This window comes from Heptranchias perlo, chromosome 2 (genome assembly GCF_035084215.1).
Source record: "Heptranchias perlo isolate sHepPer1 chromosome 2, sHepPer1.hap1, whole genome shotgun sequence".
In the NCBI taxonomy this organism is placed as follows: domain Eukaryota; kingdom Metazoa; phylum Chordata; class Chondrichthyes; order Hexanchiformes; family Hexanchidae; genus Heptranchias; species Heptranchias perlo.
The window spans coordinates 97,801,056-97,819,143 of record NC_090326.1 but is presented as its reverse complement, the minus strand read 5'-3'; the positions used below and the strand labels follow the sequence as shown (position 1 = coordinate 97,819,143).

Sequence of the window (18,088 nt, the reverse complement as noted above, 5' to 3'; positions counted from 1 at the left end):
AAAATATATTCATATTTCTGAGTAAATTGTGTGGAGCCGTGATCCTGGTCCATACTAAGTTAGCCAGTCTCAGCTGGAGTGGCAGTGAGGCACAACAGTTGGCCTCCACACACCCATGGTGGGAAAGGAAAAAGAAGGTCCTCAACCAGCGCTCCCACTACCAATCACTACGCAGCAAACCCTCCTGGAAAAGCACAAATGTGATTCTGAGAGTAGAACTGCACTCATCTCTAATGGCTCCCACAACTGATGAGTGAAGAATGGATACTCAGAGCTCACTGGACAAATTATATATGACCCCCATTTCCCACTGAACTGTAACCCACCTTAGGTTGTCACTATCAGCATAGGGGTGATATGAAGAAAAAAAACTGCAGGACAAATTTCTAAAAAAAAATGTAGAAATGTTGAGCTGGTTTAAGAAAATGAAAGAAAGACTTGCATTTATAAAGTGGCTTATTAGATCTCAAATGTCTCAAAGCGTTTCACATACAATGCATTACTTTGAAGTACAGTCAAGGTTTATGTAAGCAAATATAGCAGTCATTGCGCCAACTGCAAAATGCCACAAACGATGGCATTAACCAGTTTATCTATTTTTTTGATGGTATTCGTTGTGAAAGAATGTTGGCCATGAAACTGGGAGAACTCCCTGTTCTTCTTCAAATACCACCATGGAATCTTTAACATCCACCTGAGCAGACAGAAGGGCCCTTGGTTTAAAGTCTCATTGAAAGGCAGCACCTCAAACAATACAACACTCCTTCAAACTGCATTAACTGTTAGCTCATAGTCCCAAAACGGAGAGACAGTGCTCTCAATGGGGCATGCTGACCTCCAGACTCGAGTCTCTGATCTGTACATCTGTCAAGCAAGATGCGGACAGGGAATCTCAATTTCAAGTAGGTATGTGAGGCTCAAACCCATAGCTTCTGACCAGAGCAAACAGTGAGCAAAGCTTTCACACTAACAATACGAAGTGGCAATTTTACAAATCCAATACATCCTAATAAAGTTATTTTGAAAAGAAGGAAAATCAGAGTCCTTTCACCATATTCTTCATAATCAAAAATTATGGCACCATGCCATTAAATTCAGTATACCTGTTCCTACAAATCACAACTCTACTTTTCCCCCTAATTTCTCCCCTTCTCTAGGTCTGCTCGTCACATGTACCAAACCCCAAAGAAAGGGTTGGAAAGAGAGCCAGCTCAGAGACCTTTGTTAATGTCATTCTGTAATTGGCTTCTAGGGGGTGAGCAACTGCATCACGAACCAAGTTCTTATTTTCTCTGTTTGCATATGAATGCAAAGTTTGTTCTTCTGTCATCAGGACAGCACAACTGATGACAGAAGAACAAACTTTGCATTCATATGGCATAGCATCTTTTATGACCTCAGGATGTCCCAAAACACTTTAGAGCAAATGAAGTACTTTTTTTTGAAGTGTAATCAACTGTTGTAATGTAGGAAATGCAGCAGCCAATTTGCACACAGCAAGGTCCCACAACAGCAATGAGATAAATGACCAGACAATCTGTTTTAGTGATGTTAGTAAAAGTCACCACCTGGGGAATTGCAGGAACAGGATGCATCCTATCCTTCTGTGGCACAACATTTTATGGTCCAATACTCATATGGTTTTAACTCTGGTGGAAACTCCAATATTATACCAGCAAAAGGACTTACTGAAATATCAAGTTCTAAGAGTAGAGCGGTTTTCACTGCATCCTCCCGAGTTAGACAAATTGCATTAGCCACTGGTACCTGAAACACAGTGAAGTTTGGTGCCAGGGAAAAACATTCTTGTGTAGAAACCTGAGGATTAAACAGTGGGGGAAAATGCATTTAGAAAGAGCACATATATCAACCAATTCCAGAACATTTACAGCTCTAAATGCATACAATACTGCAGGCACATTTTTGCTCGGCTTTCCACTCTTCTTCTTCGCCCTCCCCCCAATTACTCTTAACAATTGCTATTCAGGGTGATTCCCATCCTTGCCACAAGCCTCATGTTTGAGATATCAGGAGATATTGGTAATGTGGTAGAAGTTCAATGTGGCACAGTACAGAACTCAGTAGCTAGATATTCTCACAGCACACAATTTTCTTCTTGCCGAGCAGGTACAGTATTCTAAGCACCTCACAAAACATAATTCAAGAACAAACCTCAGAGTGGAGATCTGCCTTGCATCTGCTAGCTCTTCATGGTTCAGGGAATGTAGCTTTCTTATGATCATGAAATGTCAGGAAGAAAATGCCAAGGTAAGAGAACATTTAACTACTGAGTACTATACCTTTAAATCGGGAACTTACAGAATTGAACTTTCTGTCAGAATCCGAAGGGACAGAGTCCAGGTCTTTAAAAAACTGAATGTAATCATGTCTATTTTTTGAATTAAACTATGATCTCAGAGCTAGAGGATAGGTGTACAGAATAAATAACTAAAAGCAAAACTAGAGATCAATCCCCTCTTTCCAAACAGAGCAGTGGGTTTGTAGAACAGACACCAACAAAACCAATTAATGTTAAGTCAATTAACTCCTTTGTAAAGAACAGACTAAATATGTAGTTAATAGGACTGAAAGTTATAAAGATAAGCTCAGTCAAGGGTGATCAAGAATTATTAGACTGATTATAGTACTAGCTTTGTGTTAATATGCATCCAGAACAATATTGCAATAATACTGTAATTTGAGAGTCAAACCAACAAAGGCAAGAGATGAAGGTGGTCTGACATTGCCTGGGCTTCACAGAGCTGCAGTCGGCTCTCTCAAACATTAAAATGAATTGACATATAGTAGCCAGTAAGTGAAGCCTAAATGTACAAAGCTTGATTGTCACGGACAAGAACAACATGGGAGCTGCCTGTGTAAGGTGGGTGTGTCAGTACTGCAATGTATAGGTACCAGTAGGAGACCAGTACCTACAGAATAGCTTGCCCTTTACCCACATCACCAAGAACCGTGTGGGGCTGAGACATGGAAATGATACTGGGGCAATGCAGCTGATCAGTGTTGAGTGTGTAGACTACATTGTTACTTTGATATCTTTGAGTTTCAAATATCACAGGGATTGATCAACTTGGAAATTTTAACCTGTGGCCAATCACCTAGAAACATATGAATACACAGGACGTAAAAAGATCCCTGTCGTCCATTTAGTTTGTCTCAAAATTTAAGAAAAATATCATACTATACTTCCTCTCTTCTACCTCTCAATCACTTACTTGGCTAAAAGGTATCCATCTCCGTTGAATCTGTCAACAATATATTGCTATGATTAGTCAACAACTCCATTATTGTTGTATCATGCGACTACCAGGATGGTAGAACGAGAACTAAATGGACATTGTTTTTTTTTGTCTAGCAATTCCTATGTTCCATTATACCCCTGCAATGTCCCACTGGGCAGTCTTTCCCAAATAATCACCATCCTTTCTGAAGAAGTTAAATCTCACCTGTCTGTTCAAATTCCCTCGAGTGTTAGTTCATACCCCATGATTACCTTTCCTCTTCAGGTTAGAGAGTTTGTGATTATATCAAAAAACTTATTATGGTTCAATCTACATAACCCTTAGACTCTTGAAAACTTTGATAAGGTCTCCCCTATCATAGCTCAAATACCTAATACCTGGAATGAGTTTAGTTGCCCTTCTTTGTTCCTTCTCCAAAGCCAGGATAGTTCACACTGTAGTGCAGTGACTGAAACTGCAGATAATAATCCAGTGCTCTATAGAAGCTCACTAACCTTCCAGCTATAAGTCCCAAAATCTTGATTGTCTTTTATATGCTGAGCCACTGGTTTCATCAGTACCCTTTGGCCCCCTCCTGTATTCTGTCCTGTAGTCTACTACCATTTATCTTCTATTACAAATGCTTATTCCCTTCTCCCAGACTTTTTGTCTTGCATTTGCCTAGATTGAGCATTAACCATTTATCAGCCCCATCCCCCATATATCCAGACTTGTCTGTATTTGGTTCACTTGTCTCCTGTTATAAGAGCTTAAGAAATAGGAGCAGGAGTAGGCCAATCGGCCCCTCGAGCCTGCTCCGCCATTCAATAAGATCATGGCTGATCTGATCCTAACCTCAAATCTAAAATCATGTCCAATTTCCTGCCCGCTCCCCGTAACCCCTAATTCCCTTTACTTCTAGGAAACTGTCTATTTCTGTTTTAAATTTATTTAATGTTATTTGCATTCCTGCCAACTTTGCATCATCAGCAAGCTGAGGACAGCTTTGTTGCTGTCCCCACCTCACTATCATTTATGTACAATCTAAATAATAATGGCCCAACACAGGTCTCTTAGGAATATAGGAACAGTAGGCCATTCAGCCCCTCCAGCTTGCTCCACCTTTCAATTAGATCATGGCTAATTAGATCATGGCTAATCTGTACCTCAACTCCATTTACCAGCCTTTGCTCCATACCCCTTGATACCCTTACCCAACAAAAATCTATCGATCTCACTCTTGAAAGCTCCAATTGACCCAGTATCTACAGCAGTTTAGGGGAGAAAATGCCAGATTTTTTACTACCCTTCATGTGAAAAGGTGCTTTGTGATTTCCCTCCTAAACGGCCAAGCTCTGATTTTATGGTGTCCCCTCGTTTTTGATTTCTTCCACCAGAGGAAATAGTTTCTCTGTATCTATCCTATCGAATGCTTTTAACATTTTAAACCTCAATCAGATCACCCCTCAATCATCTATACTCAAAGGCAGACAGCTAATCACGCATTCTGATGCAGCTCTATATATAGCTTCCTCTGAGTGAGGAAATTTTTCATGTACTCCAGATGCTCCCCCCATTCATTGCTCTAATCTCTCTCTGGAAACTTCAACTTTGTATTGAGAAGATAGCCACATGGTTTCCTCCTTAAAGACTATCACAAACACAAAAATACTGCCACCCCTTGATCATTTGATATTTTGTCACCCTGAGGATCCTTCATGGGTCCTAAAGTTTTCCGGATCACCTGTGAGCTGTAAATATTTTTATGAAAGCTTTTTGTGGACTGCTCTGTATTCCCTGCAATTGTAACCTTGTTTTCTATCTTAGCTCTCCTGATCAGTTTCTTAAACTAATACTTATATTGATCTCTGTCATCTTCTACCTGAAGATTTATACTTTTATTAAAGTTCTTTTTTCCTTGCATTACTTAATTTGATCCCGCATCAGGCTCGTGCTCCCTCTGTTATGCTTTCCCTCCCAGTGTGATATGGTTAATTTGTATTCTGTGTAACATATTCTTGAAAGTATTCCATTTATCCTGTATAGGGTGTTCCTAACACATGTCACAAGTGACATGACGTGCCATGTTGGAGTACAAGCGTGTTGTATCTGCAAATGTTCCTTGTTATTACTAAAAGCAAAATGTGTGATTCTTGTATAATTGTTTACAGCATTGCCTTCCCAATGGACAGTATTCTGTCAATTATTCTCAAAATAAATACACCATTTAACTTTTACCCTGGTCATCAAATAAACTGTCCATCTGTTTGGCAGGATTAAAAGTGAGGCAGAAAAATGTAGCCTGATGTGCAAATGGAGAGTTTAAAATTCTACTTGTGGAAATTTGCCCATCCATTGTTTGTCACAATCGGCTTTTATTTGAAACGGTTTTTAAAATCTATTCTGTGTAAAACTTTCTTCCAAACACTAATCTGTGAAATCTGTCATTTGAAGTGCTGCCACCATTGTCGAGATGCTGGTTAGCTTGTAATTAAAAGAGAAAAAGATTTCTGTTTAGTCCCCCTTTAAATTGTGATATGACACTGAAATATATGAAGTGAACTAAAATGCAACAGAGGCCTGTGGAAATTAGCAGTAACTTTATGCAATTATGGAAAGGGGTATTATGATATTCATAATCTAGGTAGAAACTATTTTATGTATTTTAACTCAGTACACTAGAAGGAATTGGGTTTGCAGTTCAAAATATATTCACTCAAGGTTGTAGGTCCAATTCCTGCCAAAAAAAAGTAATTTAATTTGTTAAGAATTACATCTTTAATATTCTTTGATCACAAAGCATACACTTTTTATTTTGTAAGAGGTTTATTCTGAATTTGAAGACTTCTTAATTAAACATAGTTAAGTGCTTTAATGTATAAATACAACCTGACATGGTGCTGATTTTGTGCACTCTCATTTTGGGTTGTTGCAATTTATTGTATGGGTCTAGTTGTAAATTTTTGTATTCATACATTTCTAACATATTTGCCATAAGCATGCCTTATTAAACACCCCAATCTTTTGAAAACTAATATTGTTGTAAAATATTTCAATGCTTGGAAGAACTGATCTCAACACCTTAAACAAATTCAGGACAGTTATTTTGAATCTGTATTAGGTAAAAATACATAAAGGTTTGCTACCTCTTGCACTGTAAGTGAAAAACAGCAGTTGCTGATTTGTGCAACTTTACCAAATGAAATTGCCATCACAAAGAACATAGTACTTTGCATGATACTGAATGGAAATCAATTACATATTTTTCAATGCCTATGAATGGGTTTTCTTCTTGACAACCAACTGTTGTAATTAGAAGCAATTACAATTCAATATGTTACAAATAATTGGATATTTTATAATGGTGACATGTTGTCAAAATGATTTGAACCAAAGATAACTGGATGGATGCCTTGTAAGCGGTCAACGGTTCGGAAAAGAAATGAAATTATTTTCTGTAGGATTGAATAGATTCAGTTGTACAGATGATCTTGCTTAATTGAATGTGCCATGTGGTGACCCAACCTAACCTCGACTAAGAAAATAATACACATTGGGGTCCATTATTACATGAAACTGTATTTACATTATCACTCTTCAGACATCCAATTAGCAGACACATACATATTTACATTGTGTTTGAATAATATCTACAGGGTTTCAGGGAAATTGGACAACCGCCTAACAAACATTACATAAGTTAGTGGAGCTCGGCCAAACCAGCATGGTTTCTGATTAGATTACTGTACGCTCTGGCACTGCTCTCCAACTTTAGTGCTTGCTGTCAGCTGCAATTTAGAAGCACGCCTCAAATCCTTTGAAGACTGTGGAAAAAGTTTTTTGTCATTTTTTTAAAAAATAGATAAGATTAATTTTTTTCTTAATGAAAAGTTCATTAATGGGAACATGGTGTTTTGTAGCCTGTAATTATAAAGATGATTGCCTCTGTTGGATGCTCAGCTGTATAGTTCAGCAGACTGAACCGATCCTATTTCCAAGGCTTTTGCTGAGCTCCCAAAAATACACTTTTTCTGTAATTTCTTCTCCCCTCACTCAAATTTATATCCAAGCAGCAAATATTTTCTGTTTAAGGAGGGGAGGGGAAGGAAACCTGAAGAAAGCTGTGGCTGAGATGCTGAATGCTTGTAATCCAACATGGCTGCAGGGAGTTAACGAGTGACATCATTTGGCATACCCTATACCTCTCTCTTCCAACATGTTTCAGTCTAGCCTTCTAACCCCCTCAAAACCTGCCTTCCTAAGTTGTATTCCTCTACTTCTTCGCTATAAGCCTAAACTTCATGGCGTTATTACAATTTCCCTCTCTAATACTGATCCCATCTATCATATCTTGGTTGTTACATAGTTTCAGGTCTAGTATTGACTCTCATGTGTGGGTTCTTTAATTATTTGAGACATACAGCAATTCAAGATCATGGCCAGAAATATATTTTCCCAATTTATCCATAGTAATTTGGAGTTGTCCATTTAACAATTAAGTTTGATCACTCCCTGTATTTGAGTATAAAGTTCCAAGTCTTTTTTTGATTTGTGAGTCTGTAATAAATCTCAGTAGCTTAGCTTTCCGCACCCCCCCCCCCTACCACCACCACCTTAAATATTGTCTACTTTGATCCACAATATTGCCACACTCTGGGACAAACAATTGAACCTTTAGCCACTGTATGTAAATTCACGTCAGCACCCAACCTAGGCTTCTCTTGGTTATCTTTGGATTCTCCTTCAAATAAAAAGTCCCTCCTCTTTAGTTGATCTTTTCTATCCCTGAGCAATTTATATCCCTCTAAGTTAACCCCTCCAGTCTACATCATTATTTAGCCAAATCTCCATGACATCAATAACAATTATACTTTCTTTCCTTGCATAACACTAGATCCCTGACTTTATTCTGAAGACTCCTGACATTCATATACATCTGTCACCCCATTCTTTGTTCCTTTTTAAAAAAAATTCTGTCATTACTTCCCTGTGTGGTTGTATCTTTGCACTCTGTTCACTTTCTTGTTACAGCACTGACTGAACTCTTAAATCAATATTAATTACTACATTGTTCCATAATATCTGATCTCCCTCTTTTCAAGATCCAATGTCCATTTTCCCTTACTTTTGGGCTATTCTGTTTACATCTTAGTCAAGGGATTCTCTGGGTTGTGGAAAGTCCGTAACATAACCTATTGTACATATTGTGTTGGAAGGAGCAGGTTTGATGAGCTGAAGTGTCATTTTTAGTGCTTTATTTACATGCATTCAACAGTAGTCACCTGTACAGATTATCCGATGCAGTTGAATGATCCTAACAAACAGGAACGAATGTATTTAGAATTACCAAATGGCCTTACCTGTTCTGTGCTTTTCTGAAACTCCACGTTTAGATACTGTACTGGCAGAGCAGGAATATTCAGGGCAGTTTCTGACAGTGGTTTTTCAGATTGTACCCAGGTTGGCATTAGGCAATATTCCTTTGGCTCCGCTACTATCTGATTCTGTTCCATACTCTCAGATAAAATAACTGAATCTTCAGCCACTGTCGGTACATTTGCTTTTAATCTCAATACTTCAAGTTCCGCCAACACATCAGGATTTTTGAAATCAAGTTTGTTTGCTCTTGATCCATCATTTGTATCTAACATTTTCTCTGCATCATCATTAACTGCTTCTTCCTTCTTCTGGCACACTTCCTTCAAGGCGTCCCAAAGGCCTTCAATCCAAGGTTCGACTATTAATTCCAATCTAAAAGCAAAGATGAATAATGTTATTTGAAAAAACTATGAAATTTATATTAAAACTTACAAAACCATTACAGGCAAGGGAGATAGTAATTTCCCTTGCGAGCAATTTAAGGGTTAATGTAAACAAGGACTGATCAGGAATGAGCTGCTCCAAAAAAAATTTAAAGCAACCAATCTTAGGGGGAGCTTAAATCATTACAAATACTACAGCATAGCACCCAGAATCATTCAAAAACACTTAAAATAAACCCAACCAGATGCAGATAGCTCTACATAAAACCAAACTGATACGAGTTTAATTTGATCACTTTGCTCAGTTGGCACAATCTGCTTGCAATTTCAAGACCGTTACTAATGCACACAAATTGGAAATAATTTTTCCATATTTAAACTTTTTTTTAAAATGCTGTTTTTCTTTTCACAAAGGGTAACTTTACAAGTCTATGCTGCCAGTGAGGAACCTCACCCAGCAGCAGTACATATTAGAAAATTAGGCAAATGCTACCCATGATTTTCTAACTATAACAGAATATCACAAGCAGTGCATACCTGAATTTTTGTTGTACACTACAGGTGGGTGAGGCTCCCCACCAACAGTATGGGCTTGTAAAATTACTGCCTTGGTACATTGCTTTCTAGAACTGAATTACTAGCAGGAAAGTTAATGCTACAAACTCTGATACTATAAATACGCCACAAGAATAACCAAAAGCTTCATTAGAGTTTAAGTTTTTTTTTTAGGTCACAAGGTTAGAATCACTGGTTTCATTTTCATCAAGGTCATTCTGTGCATTGTGATCAAAAGATCAAATCAGTTAATTCCCTTGACTGAATTAGTAGCAGTGTCCTGTGATTATGAACTAAAGTTTTATTTTATTTTCAATTTTTTTTTGACACAATCATGGAATCTGGTTATGTGTTGGTGTATGTAGCATTGTATACTGAGGCACTGGTTGCTCTATTGTCAATTATAAACACGTATGATCAAAGTGTCTGATAACTAGAAGAAGCCACTGAGGTGTTAAAGTTTGACACCTAATAGGTTAAATACTGGATTTGGAAGTTGGCTGAAGATTTCTAGTTCATGATCAGACTAAAGACTTCATTTCATACTCGGCTTCTGATCATGCAATGCGCCAATATCAAATTTCATGGGACAAATTTCCTGATTATTTGTAACTTTGTTTAATGAATCAACAAAGTTTTTTTCATATTCCAATCAAAGAAGCTCTTGCAAAGTGTGAAGGTAAGCACCCTCTACTGTCTTTCCTGTTGGATGTATGTTTATATATTTTCTACTTGCAGTGTTTGTTTAACTTTTGTGCTTCACATTTCTATCAAAGAAAGACTTGTATTTATATAGCATCTTATCATATCACCTAGAAATGTTTCAAAGTGCTTCACAGAATGAATTACTTTGTGGAGCAGCATGACTGGTGTTACTTAGGCAAACACAGCAGTCATTTTATGCACAGCAAAACTCCACATTGGCAATGAGGTTAATGGCCAGTTCATCTGTTTTTGCTGGCGTTGGTCAAGGTAAGAATGTTGACCAGGACGCCAGCACAATCCCTTGCTTTTCCTTAAAATCCTTATCCTGTTCTGGCGAAGGGTCATAAGACCTGAAACATTAACCCTACCTTCCTCTCTCCATAAATGCTGCCTGACTTGCTGAGAGCTCCCTGCATTTTCTGATTGTGTGCCAAGATGCCCATCCAGTGATGTTTGTAATTTTATTTGTGTTCATTTGTCTAGAGTAATATTTGAAGGTATTGCGTCATTGGCACGTCAAAATGGTCCTCCTAGGCTTTGTATCATCGATATGACTTCTTGTAGTCTGTAAATCCTGACATCAAATGAAAATGCAGTTTAAAAACTGATGTGACTTCAGTTTGTGTTCTTCATCAATGAGTAAACGAGAAAGCTGCATGGGGAAGGGTTTACAATGGAGAAGGAGTATTTCTATGGACTTTTGCCGTTTGAGACCACAAATTTACTACAAAATCAGTCATTTGAAAAAAGTAAATTAACTGAGGGACTGTAGCACGTTTTGCTGCAGTTGATAACTATGGATTGTGCCCTATAGTATTAAACTAACCCAAATGCTTCTGTATATTCATTATCATTTAAAAATAAATACTTTAACTGATTATAGCCTGCAGAGGTGTGAATCTGTGTGGTGATATTCCACCTATTGCTTAGACTGAGGATGTACCAATAACTTGTGAATTCCAGTACAACATTCACTCAAAATTAGGTTAACTGTTTGACCTAGGTCATCTACTTATAGAAAATTTACAGCACAGAAGGAGGCCATTTGGTCCATCGTGTCCGCGTGGGCTGAGAAACGACCCATCTGGCCTAATCCCACTTTCCCGCATTTGGTCTGTAGCCCTGCAGGTCACGGCTCTTCAGGTACACATCCAGGTATTTTTTTTTTTTTAAATGAGTTGAGGGTTTCTGCCTCTATCACCTTCTCAGGCAGTGAGTTCCAGACCCCCATCACCCTCTGGGTGAAAATATTTTTCCTAATTTCCGCTCTAATCCTTCTACCTATCACTTCAAATCTATGCTCCCTGGTTATTGACCCCTCTGTTAAGGGGAATAGGTCCTACCTATCCATTCTATCAAGGCCCCTCATAATTTTGTACACTTCAATCAAATCACCCCTCAGCCTCCTGTGTTCCAAGAAAAACAACCCCAGCCTATCCAATCTGTCATCCTAGCTAAAAACCTACTGTCCAAAAGGCAGGCGACAAAAAACAGGAATCTTCCAGATCAGAGGGAACATGGTCTGCTCACAGGAAATACTGTGAAACCATAAACAAGAAATGGTGCTGTAAGGGGCCTGAATCATAACAGTTTTCCAAAATCCCAAAATTCTAACAGTATGTTATCCTGTAGTTTCTTCCTCCCTTTTTTTTCCTATTCTCTGCAGCTCACGTGCTTTGTGCTGCTGAGGGATCTTCCCCTAGGCCTGCTCCAGTTCTGCTGAGTCTCAGTAAGTAGCTGCACAAGAGCAGCCCAGTGACAACTTTCCCCGATTCCCCCTATTTTGGGGAAACCTCCACAGCAACATAACTGAGATTAAAAAAAACTCTGCTGAGTGGGAGAAATCAATCAAACCTGTACTCATTTTATTCAAACCTTTAAAAAAAATACAATTTCTTTTTTCCTAGCGGTAAGTATTGTAGCCTTTAATAGTTGGTCAGCTGTGTGTAGTTGCTGTCCATAAGGATTAACAATCTGGATGTAATTTACTACAATTTTACAATGCCCTACAACTTTTATTTATTTTAGTTCAAAAAATGTTCACTATGATTGTAATAGAAGAGATAAATTTCAGAAACTTTTGTTTAAAAATGCACTCCGGCAAACATACTGATTACTGTTTACTGAAGGAAGTAAATAAGCACCCAAGAAATAATTATTTTTGGCAAGTAGGGGAAGGGAATAATTTACATCATTTTCAGATGGCTCCTGTTCATTCATGAAATATTCCTTGATTTTTCCCCCCAAAATTCTACATATAATGTGGCAATATCAAAATAATATCCTTAATGGAAGACACAGATATAAATGGTCAGTAGTTAATAAAAGTTCCCATCGCCAGTCTTACCCAACACTATCATCTGCATATCCAGTTGCATAGAAGTGCTTTGCACCCAGCTGTTGAAGACGATCATCAATTATCTTCCCACCATTGGCAAAAAAATAGTAATTAGAATCACCAAGAGCTAGAGAGAACAAATTATTTAAAATCAGTACAATAAATTATAGGTACCATTTCTGATAGTAATCTGTAGAACCTAGAACATTTATTACCTAATACTGCATATTTTATGTGTGAATAGTGGTGAGCTGGCAACTTGCTATTAACTTCCTGTGCAAATTTCTTTGCTGTCTCTGGTAGTTCCCCACTGCCAGTAGTAGAGGCAATTATAACAACTGGAGCCTGTTCTTTCTCCAGGTTGAACTGAAAGAATAAGAGAGAACTGAGTGTCATTTCTTCAAATATTAACAATATGCTTTTTGCACCAATCTCAGATGAAGAGGTTTTCAACCTGATTCAACAATTAAGCAAGTGAGCTAAATACAAACCATAAACACACACCTATTTCATAGAGAAAATCTCCCAAAGTTACACTCTGGTAGCATGCCTATGTAACAGTTATTTAAACAGGATTCATTCTCTTTAACACATGGGTTATAAAGATATACTCAATAAGCAGAGATTATGAATGACCAAAAGTTTTTTTAAAAATTGTGCAAATTCAATGCTCCTACACTCCCAGTGGGGAGCCGCACCCAGAGTTCAGGTCAGAGAATCAGTGCTCAGTTGTAATCTTGTATCCAACCCATGCTCCTTTCAAGGCAGCTCCCACTGGGAGATTGGGAGTATTAGATTCAATCAATGCATCGGATTGTACCATATCCTTTTTTAAAAAAATTCATTCATGGGACATGGGCATCGCTGGCAAGGCCAGCATTTATTGCCCATCCCTAGTTGCCCTTGAGAAGGTGGTGGTGACCGCCCTCTTGAACCGCTGCAGTCCGTGTGGTAAAGGTTCTCCCACAGTGCTGTTAGGTAGGGAGTTCCAGGATTGTGACCCAGCGACAATGAAGGAACGGCGATATATTTCCAAGTCAGGATGGTGGGTGACTTGGAGGGGAACGTGCAGGTGGTGTTGTTCCCATGTGCCTGCTGCTCTTGTCCTTCTAGGTGGTAGAGGTCACGGGTTTGGGAGGTGCTGACGAAGAAGCCTTGGCGAGTTGCTGCAGTGCATCTTGTAGATGGTACATACTGCAGCCACGGTGCGCTGGTGAAGGGAGCGAATATTTAAGGTGGTGGATGAGATGCCAATCAAATGGGCTGCTTTGTCCTGGATGATGTCGAGCTTCTTGAGTGTTGTTGGAGCTGCACTCATCCAGGCAAGTGGAGAGTATTCCATCACACTCCTGATTTGTGCCTTGTAGATGGTGGAAAGGCTTTCGGGAGTCAGGAGGAGAGTCACTCGCCACAGAATACCCATCCTCTGACCTGCTCTTGTAGCCACAGTATATATGTAGCTTGTCCAGTTAAGTTTCTGGTCAATGAGGACCCTCAGGATGTTGATGATGGGGGATTTGGCAACGGTAATGCCATTGAATGTCAAGGGGAGGTGGTTAGACTCTCTCTTGTTGGAGATGGTCATTGCCTAGCACTTGTCTGGCACAAATGTTACTTGCCACTTACCAGCCATCTGGATGTTGTCCAGGTCTTGCTGCATGTGGGCACAGACTGCTTCATTATCTGAGGGGTTGCGAATGGAATTGACCACTGTGCAATCATCAGCGAACATCCCCATTTCTGACCTTATGATGGAGGGAAGGTCATTGATGAAGCAGCTGAAGATGGTTGGGCCTAGGACACTGCCCTGAGGAACTCCTGCTGCAATGTCTCAGGGCTGAGATGATTGGCCTCCAACAACCACTACCATCTTCCTTTGTGCTAGATATGACTCCAACCAGTGTTGAGTTTTCCCCCTGATTCCCATTAACATCAATTTTACTAGGGCTCCTTGGTGCCACACTCAGTCAAATACTGCCTTGATGTCAAGGGTAGTCACTCTCACCTCACCTCTGGAATTCAGCTCTTTTGTCCATGTTTGGACCAAGGCTGTAATGAGGTCTGGAGCCTAGTGGTCCGGGCGGAACCCAAAGTGAGCATCAGTGAGCAGGTTATTGGTGAGTAAGTGCCGCTTGATAGCACTGTCGATGACACCTTCCATCACTTTGCTGATGATCGAGAGTAGAATGATGGGGCAGTAATTGGCCAGATTGGATTTGTCCTGCTTTTTGTGAACAGGACATACCTGGTCAATTTTCCACTTTGTCGGGTAGATGCCAGTGTTGCAGCTGTACTGGAATAGCTTGGTTAGAGGCACGGCTAGTTCTGGAGCACAAGGCTTCAGCACTACAGCCGAGATGTTGTCGGGGCCTGTAGCCTTTGCTGTATCTAGTGCATCCTATGGTTAGATTAACAGAATCTCAAATTTTGTATTGCAAGGAAATGTCTATTTTGCTAATAGGTTCTATGATGACAGCATCCCTATTTAGTGAAGCTAAAAAAAACTCTTTCTGTCTTTCCCCCCCCCCCCCCCCCCATCAATAGGTTTTGTTCTTAAATTCTACATGGGACATGTTTTTCTATGTAGAGAACTGTAAAGCAAGAGTTAAGTAGATCTCCATAAATAATAGCCACTAAGTTCATCTCTTTAATGTTTCTAATTGCATCTCAACACTTTTGGTGCACGAAATGTATGACTAACATTCGGGTGTGAAATACAGTGTCAGTCTTGGCTCAGTGGTAGCAATCTTGCCTGAGTCAGAAGGTAGTGGGTACAAGCCCCACTCCAGGATTTGAGGAATTAATCCAGGTTGACACTTCAGTACAGTACTGAGGGAGTGCTGCAAAGTCAGAGGTGCTATCTTTTGGAGAAGACATTAAAACAGGGCCCTATCTACTCTCGCAGGTAGACAAAATATCCCATGGCACTATTCAAAGAGCAGGGGAGTTCTCCCAATGTCCTGGCCAATATTTATCCCTCAACCTACATCAGAAATAGATTATCTGGTCACTTATCTCATTGCTATTTGTGGGACGTTGATGTGAGCAAATTGGCTGCCATATTTCCCTACATTACAATAATGATTGCACTTCAAGAGTATTTCATTGGCTTTGATGTCACACTCACAGTCAAAATGACTACCTGTGACTGAACTCACAGGTAGACATTTATCTGAGTGTGCCATCAAAGCAACAGGTAATAGACTATTTCCCCTCATACAAAACATATACTATTCATCACATGCATTATCTGGTGTCAAAGGGTTATTTTCCGGTTACCTGTTCAATCTGGCTCACACAGTAAATATCACCTACAAATCCTTTTCCATCTGCTGCCTCATAAATTTCTTCAGCAATCGCTTTCGCTTGTCCACACTGTGAGGCATAAAGCAACAAAAATCGATCTTTGGCTTCTAAAGACATCCCCCTGCACCAGCTGCATAAATCAAAAATATTAGTCAGTCAGTCACCATGTGCAATGTCTCTAGTTACAGTGCTTCTTTCAACAGATGAGGTTAGTTCAACATAAATAAAAAGACTTCCATTTATATAGGACCTTTCACAACCTCAGGATGTCCCAAAACGTTTTACAGCCAATTAAGTACTTTTGAAGTGTAGTCACTGTTGTAATGTAGGAAACGCAGCAGCCAATTTGCGCACAGCAAGGTCCTACCAACAACAAAGAGTTGGATAAATGTCCTGATAATCTGTTGTGGTGATGTTGGTTGAGGGATAAATATTGGCCAGGACACCAGGGAGAACTCCCCGGCTCTTCCTCAAAATAGTGCCGTGGAATTTTTTATAACCACCTAAGCGGGCAAATGTGACCTCAGTTTAATATCTCATCTGAAAGACGGCACCTCCAACACTGCAGCACTCCCTCAGTACTGCACTGCAGTGTCAGCCTAGATTATGTGCTCTGGAATGGGACTTAAACCCACAACCTTCTGACTCAGAGGCAAGAAAGCTATCAACTGAGCCAAGACTGACACTCCTATATAAAGTTAGGACAATTTGTTATTGCTTTTATCTTATGATTAAATGTGTCCTCATACCAACATATATCCACACAGACCACTTGGAGCAAAAGCCACGGCAGTGCCAATAACATCTAATACTGTACCATACAGTGCTGAGGAAACTGGGTCAGATTGCAAGTCAGTAGCAATGTACAGCTGCTATTTGTACACATTTTAAATAGCTACCAGACACAGTATAGTAGCAGGAGTGTTGCTCCTGATGCATTTAAGGAATCCTGCAGTACTTTGGTCCATTTTTATACCAACATTATAATCGATTCAGATACCAACAAGCAATATATTCACTGACACCATGATGCATAAAGACATTCACACTGAACGATTAACAACTGTAATACAATACTGCAGTTTGTCAATAAATAATTTATAGTTGATTATGAGTATATTCTACAACCATCGTGTATGTTGGCCAATTGTTGTTGGCTGACTACAGTACTGGAAATTCTGTTGTCAATGCTATTTAATCCACCCAGCAACTTTTAAAAAAATCTTAAGGAGCGTTTGACAAACGTCTTTTTGTCCATTTGTTTACGAGTACATGAATTACATCTAAACATATTGTCTGGTCACTTGTACAACATGAAAAACTTACAGCTTTTTTTGCCTCTCAATCACCCACGCCCCATCCCAAAATAAAGTTCAAAGATTGTCACTTTTAGTATCATAAATACATCCCCTTTTAAAATGATCCACGTGATCTTATGTAATTTGTTGAAAATCAAGATGATGCTAACCTAAAGGAATGGTGCATCGGATTGAAATGACTAAATGACTTATTACGAGTGAATGCTGTCAAATCATGAGGTATCCCAAACCCCTTATTTTTGCACTACCAAAACCACAGTCCCCGGGGGGACAAAAAAGAAACAACGCGCGTTATTTAGCTGAATTAGCCATGCAGCTGAACTGACAGTAATAAATCCTCTTTTCCTAAGAGCCACAGTAGGAAATACCCTTCGGTTAAGAATTGCAATCCAGTAAATACCCTTCGGCTAAGAGGCGCCGTGCTCTGCGGCCTGATCCCACTTGTTCACCGGCTCGTGGAAGATCAACGCGACTCCGTTTGGATACTTTAAAGGTTCGACACACTCTCAACATCGGCACAGCGGAAATACAGACCAGGCCATCCCTTGATTGACAGCGTTTCTACCCAATTAACACTTGGACGCAAGAACGCTTAGCCAATGAATGAAACGCAATGAAAGAGGCGGGACGAAGAGGCTGGAGATGGGGAGTAATGACGTGAAGTGGGAGGAAGCCTGCTCCTATCGATCAGCACGCGAGTATCTGATACCCTCAGCCCTGCTCCTGCTCCAACTGTACTTTGAAGATCAGCAATGCTGCTACAGCAGAGAAAACAAAATCTGGTGAGAAATTTCACTTTCAAAAAGCAGGACTACTTACATTTCATCAATTTAAGAAGAATAGAACAACGGAATATTTTTTGAA

The 18,088-nt window shown here is 39.5% G+C and overlaps 1 protein-coding gene across 3 annotated transcripts in view; it reads right to left on the bottom strand.

Annotated features, from left to right (window-relative positions):
• The window catches only part of mtrr (5-methyltetrahydrofolate-homocysteine methyltransferase reductase), a 101,786-nt gene extending 84,049 nt beyond the window's left edge, over nucleotides 1–17,737 (bottom strand). For 2 of the 3 annotated variants that reach the window (XM_068004700.1, XM_068004708.1), the window contains exons 1-6: nucleotides 17,625–17,737; nucleotides 15,879–16,035; nucleotides 12,815–12,965; nucleotides 12,609–12,726; nucleotides 8,600–8,990; nucleotides 1,690–1,818 (exon numbers count right to left, since the gene is read on the bottom strand). In XM_068004700.1, the coding sequence (XP_067860801.1) occupies nucleotides 1,690–1,818; nucleotides 8,600–8,990; nucleotides 12,609–12,726; nucleotides 12,815–12,965; nucleotides 15,879–16,035; nucleotides 17,625–17,737 (1,059 nt within the window). Of the gene's footprint in view, nucleotides 1–1,689; nucleotides 1,819–8,599; nucleotides 8,991–10,629; nucleotides 10,807–12,608; nucleotides 12,727–12,814; nucleotides 12,966–15,878; nucleotides 16,036–17,624 lie in introns of those variants that run through there. The other variant, XM_068004719.1, reaches the window with a different exon arrangement.
• Between the last annotated feature and the right edge of the window lie 351 nt (nucleotides 17,738–18,088).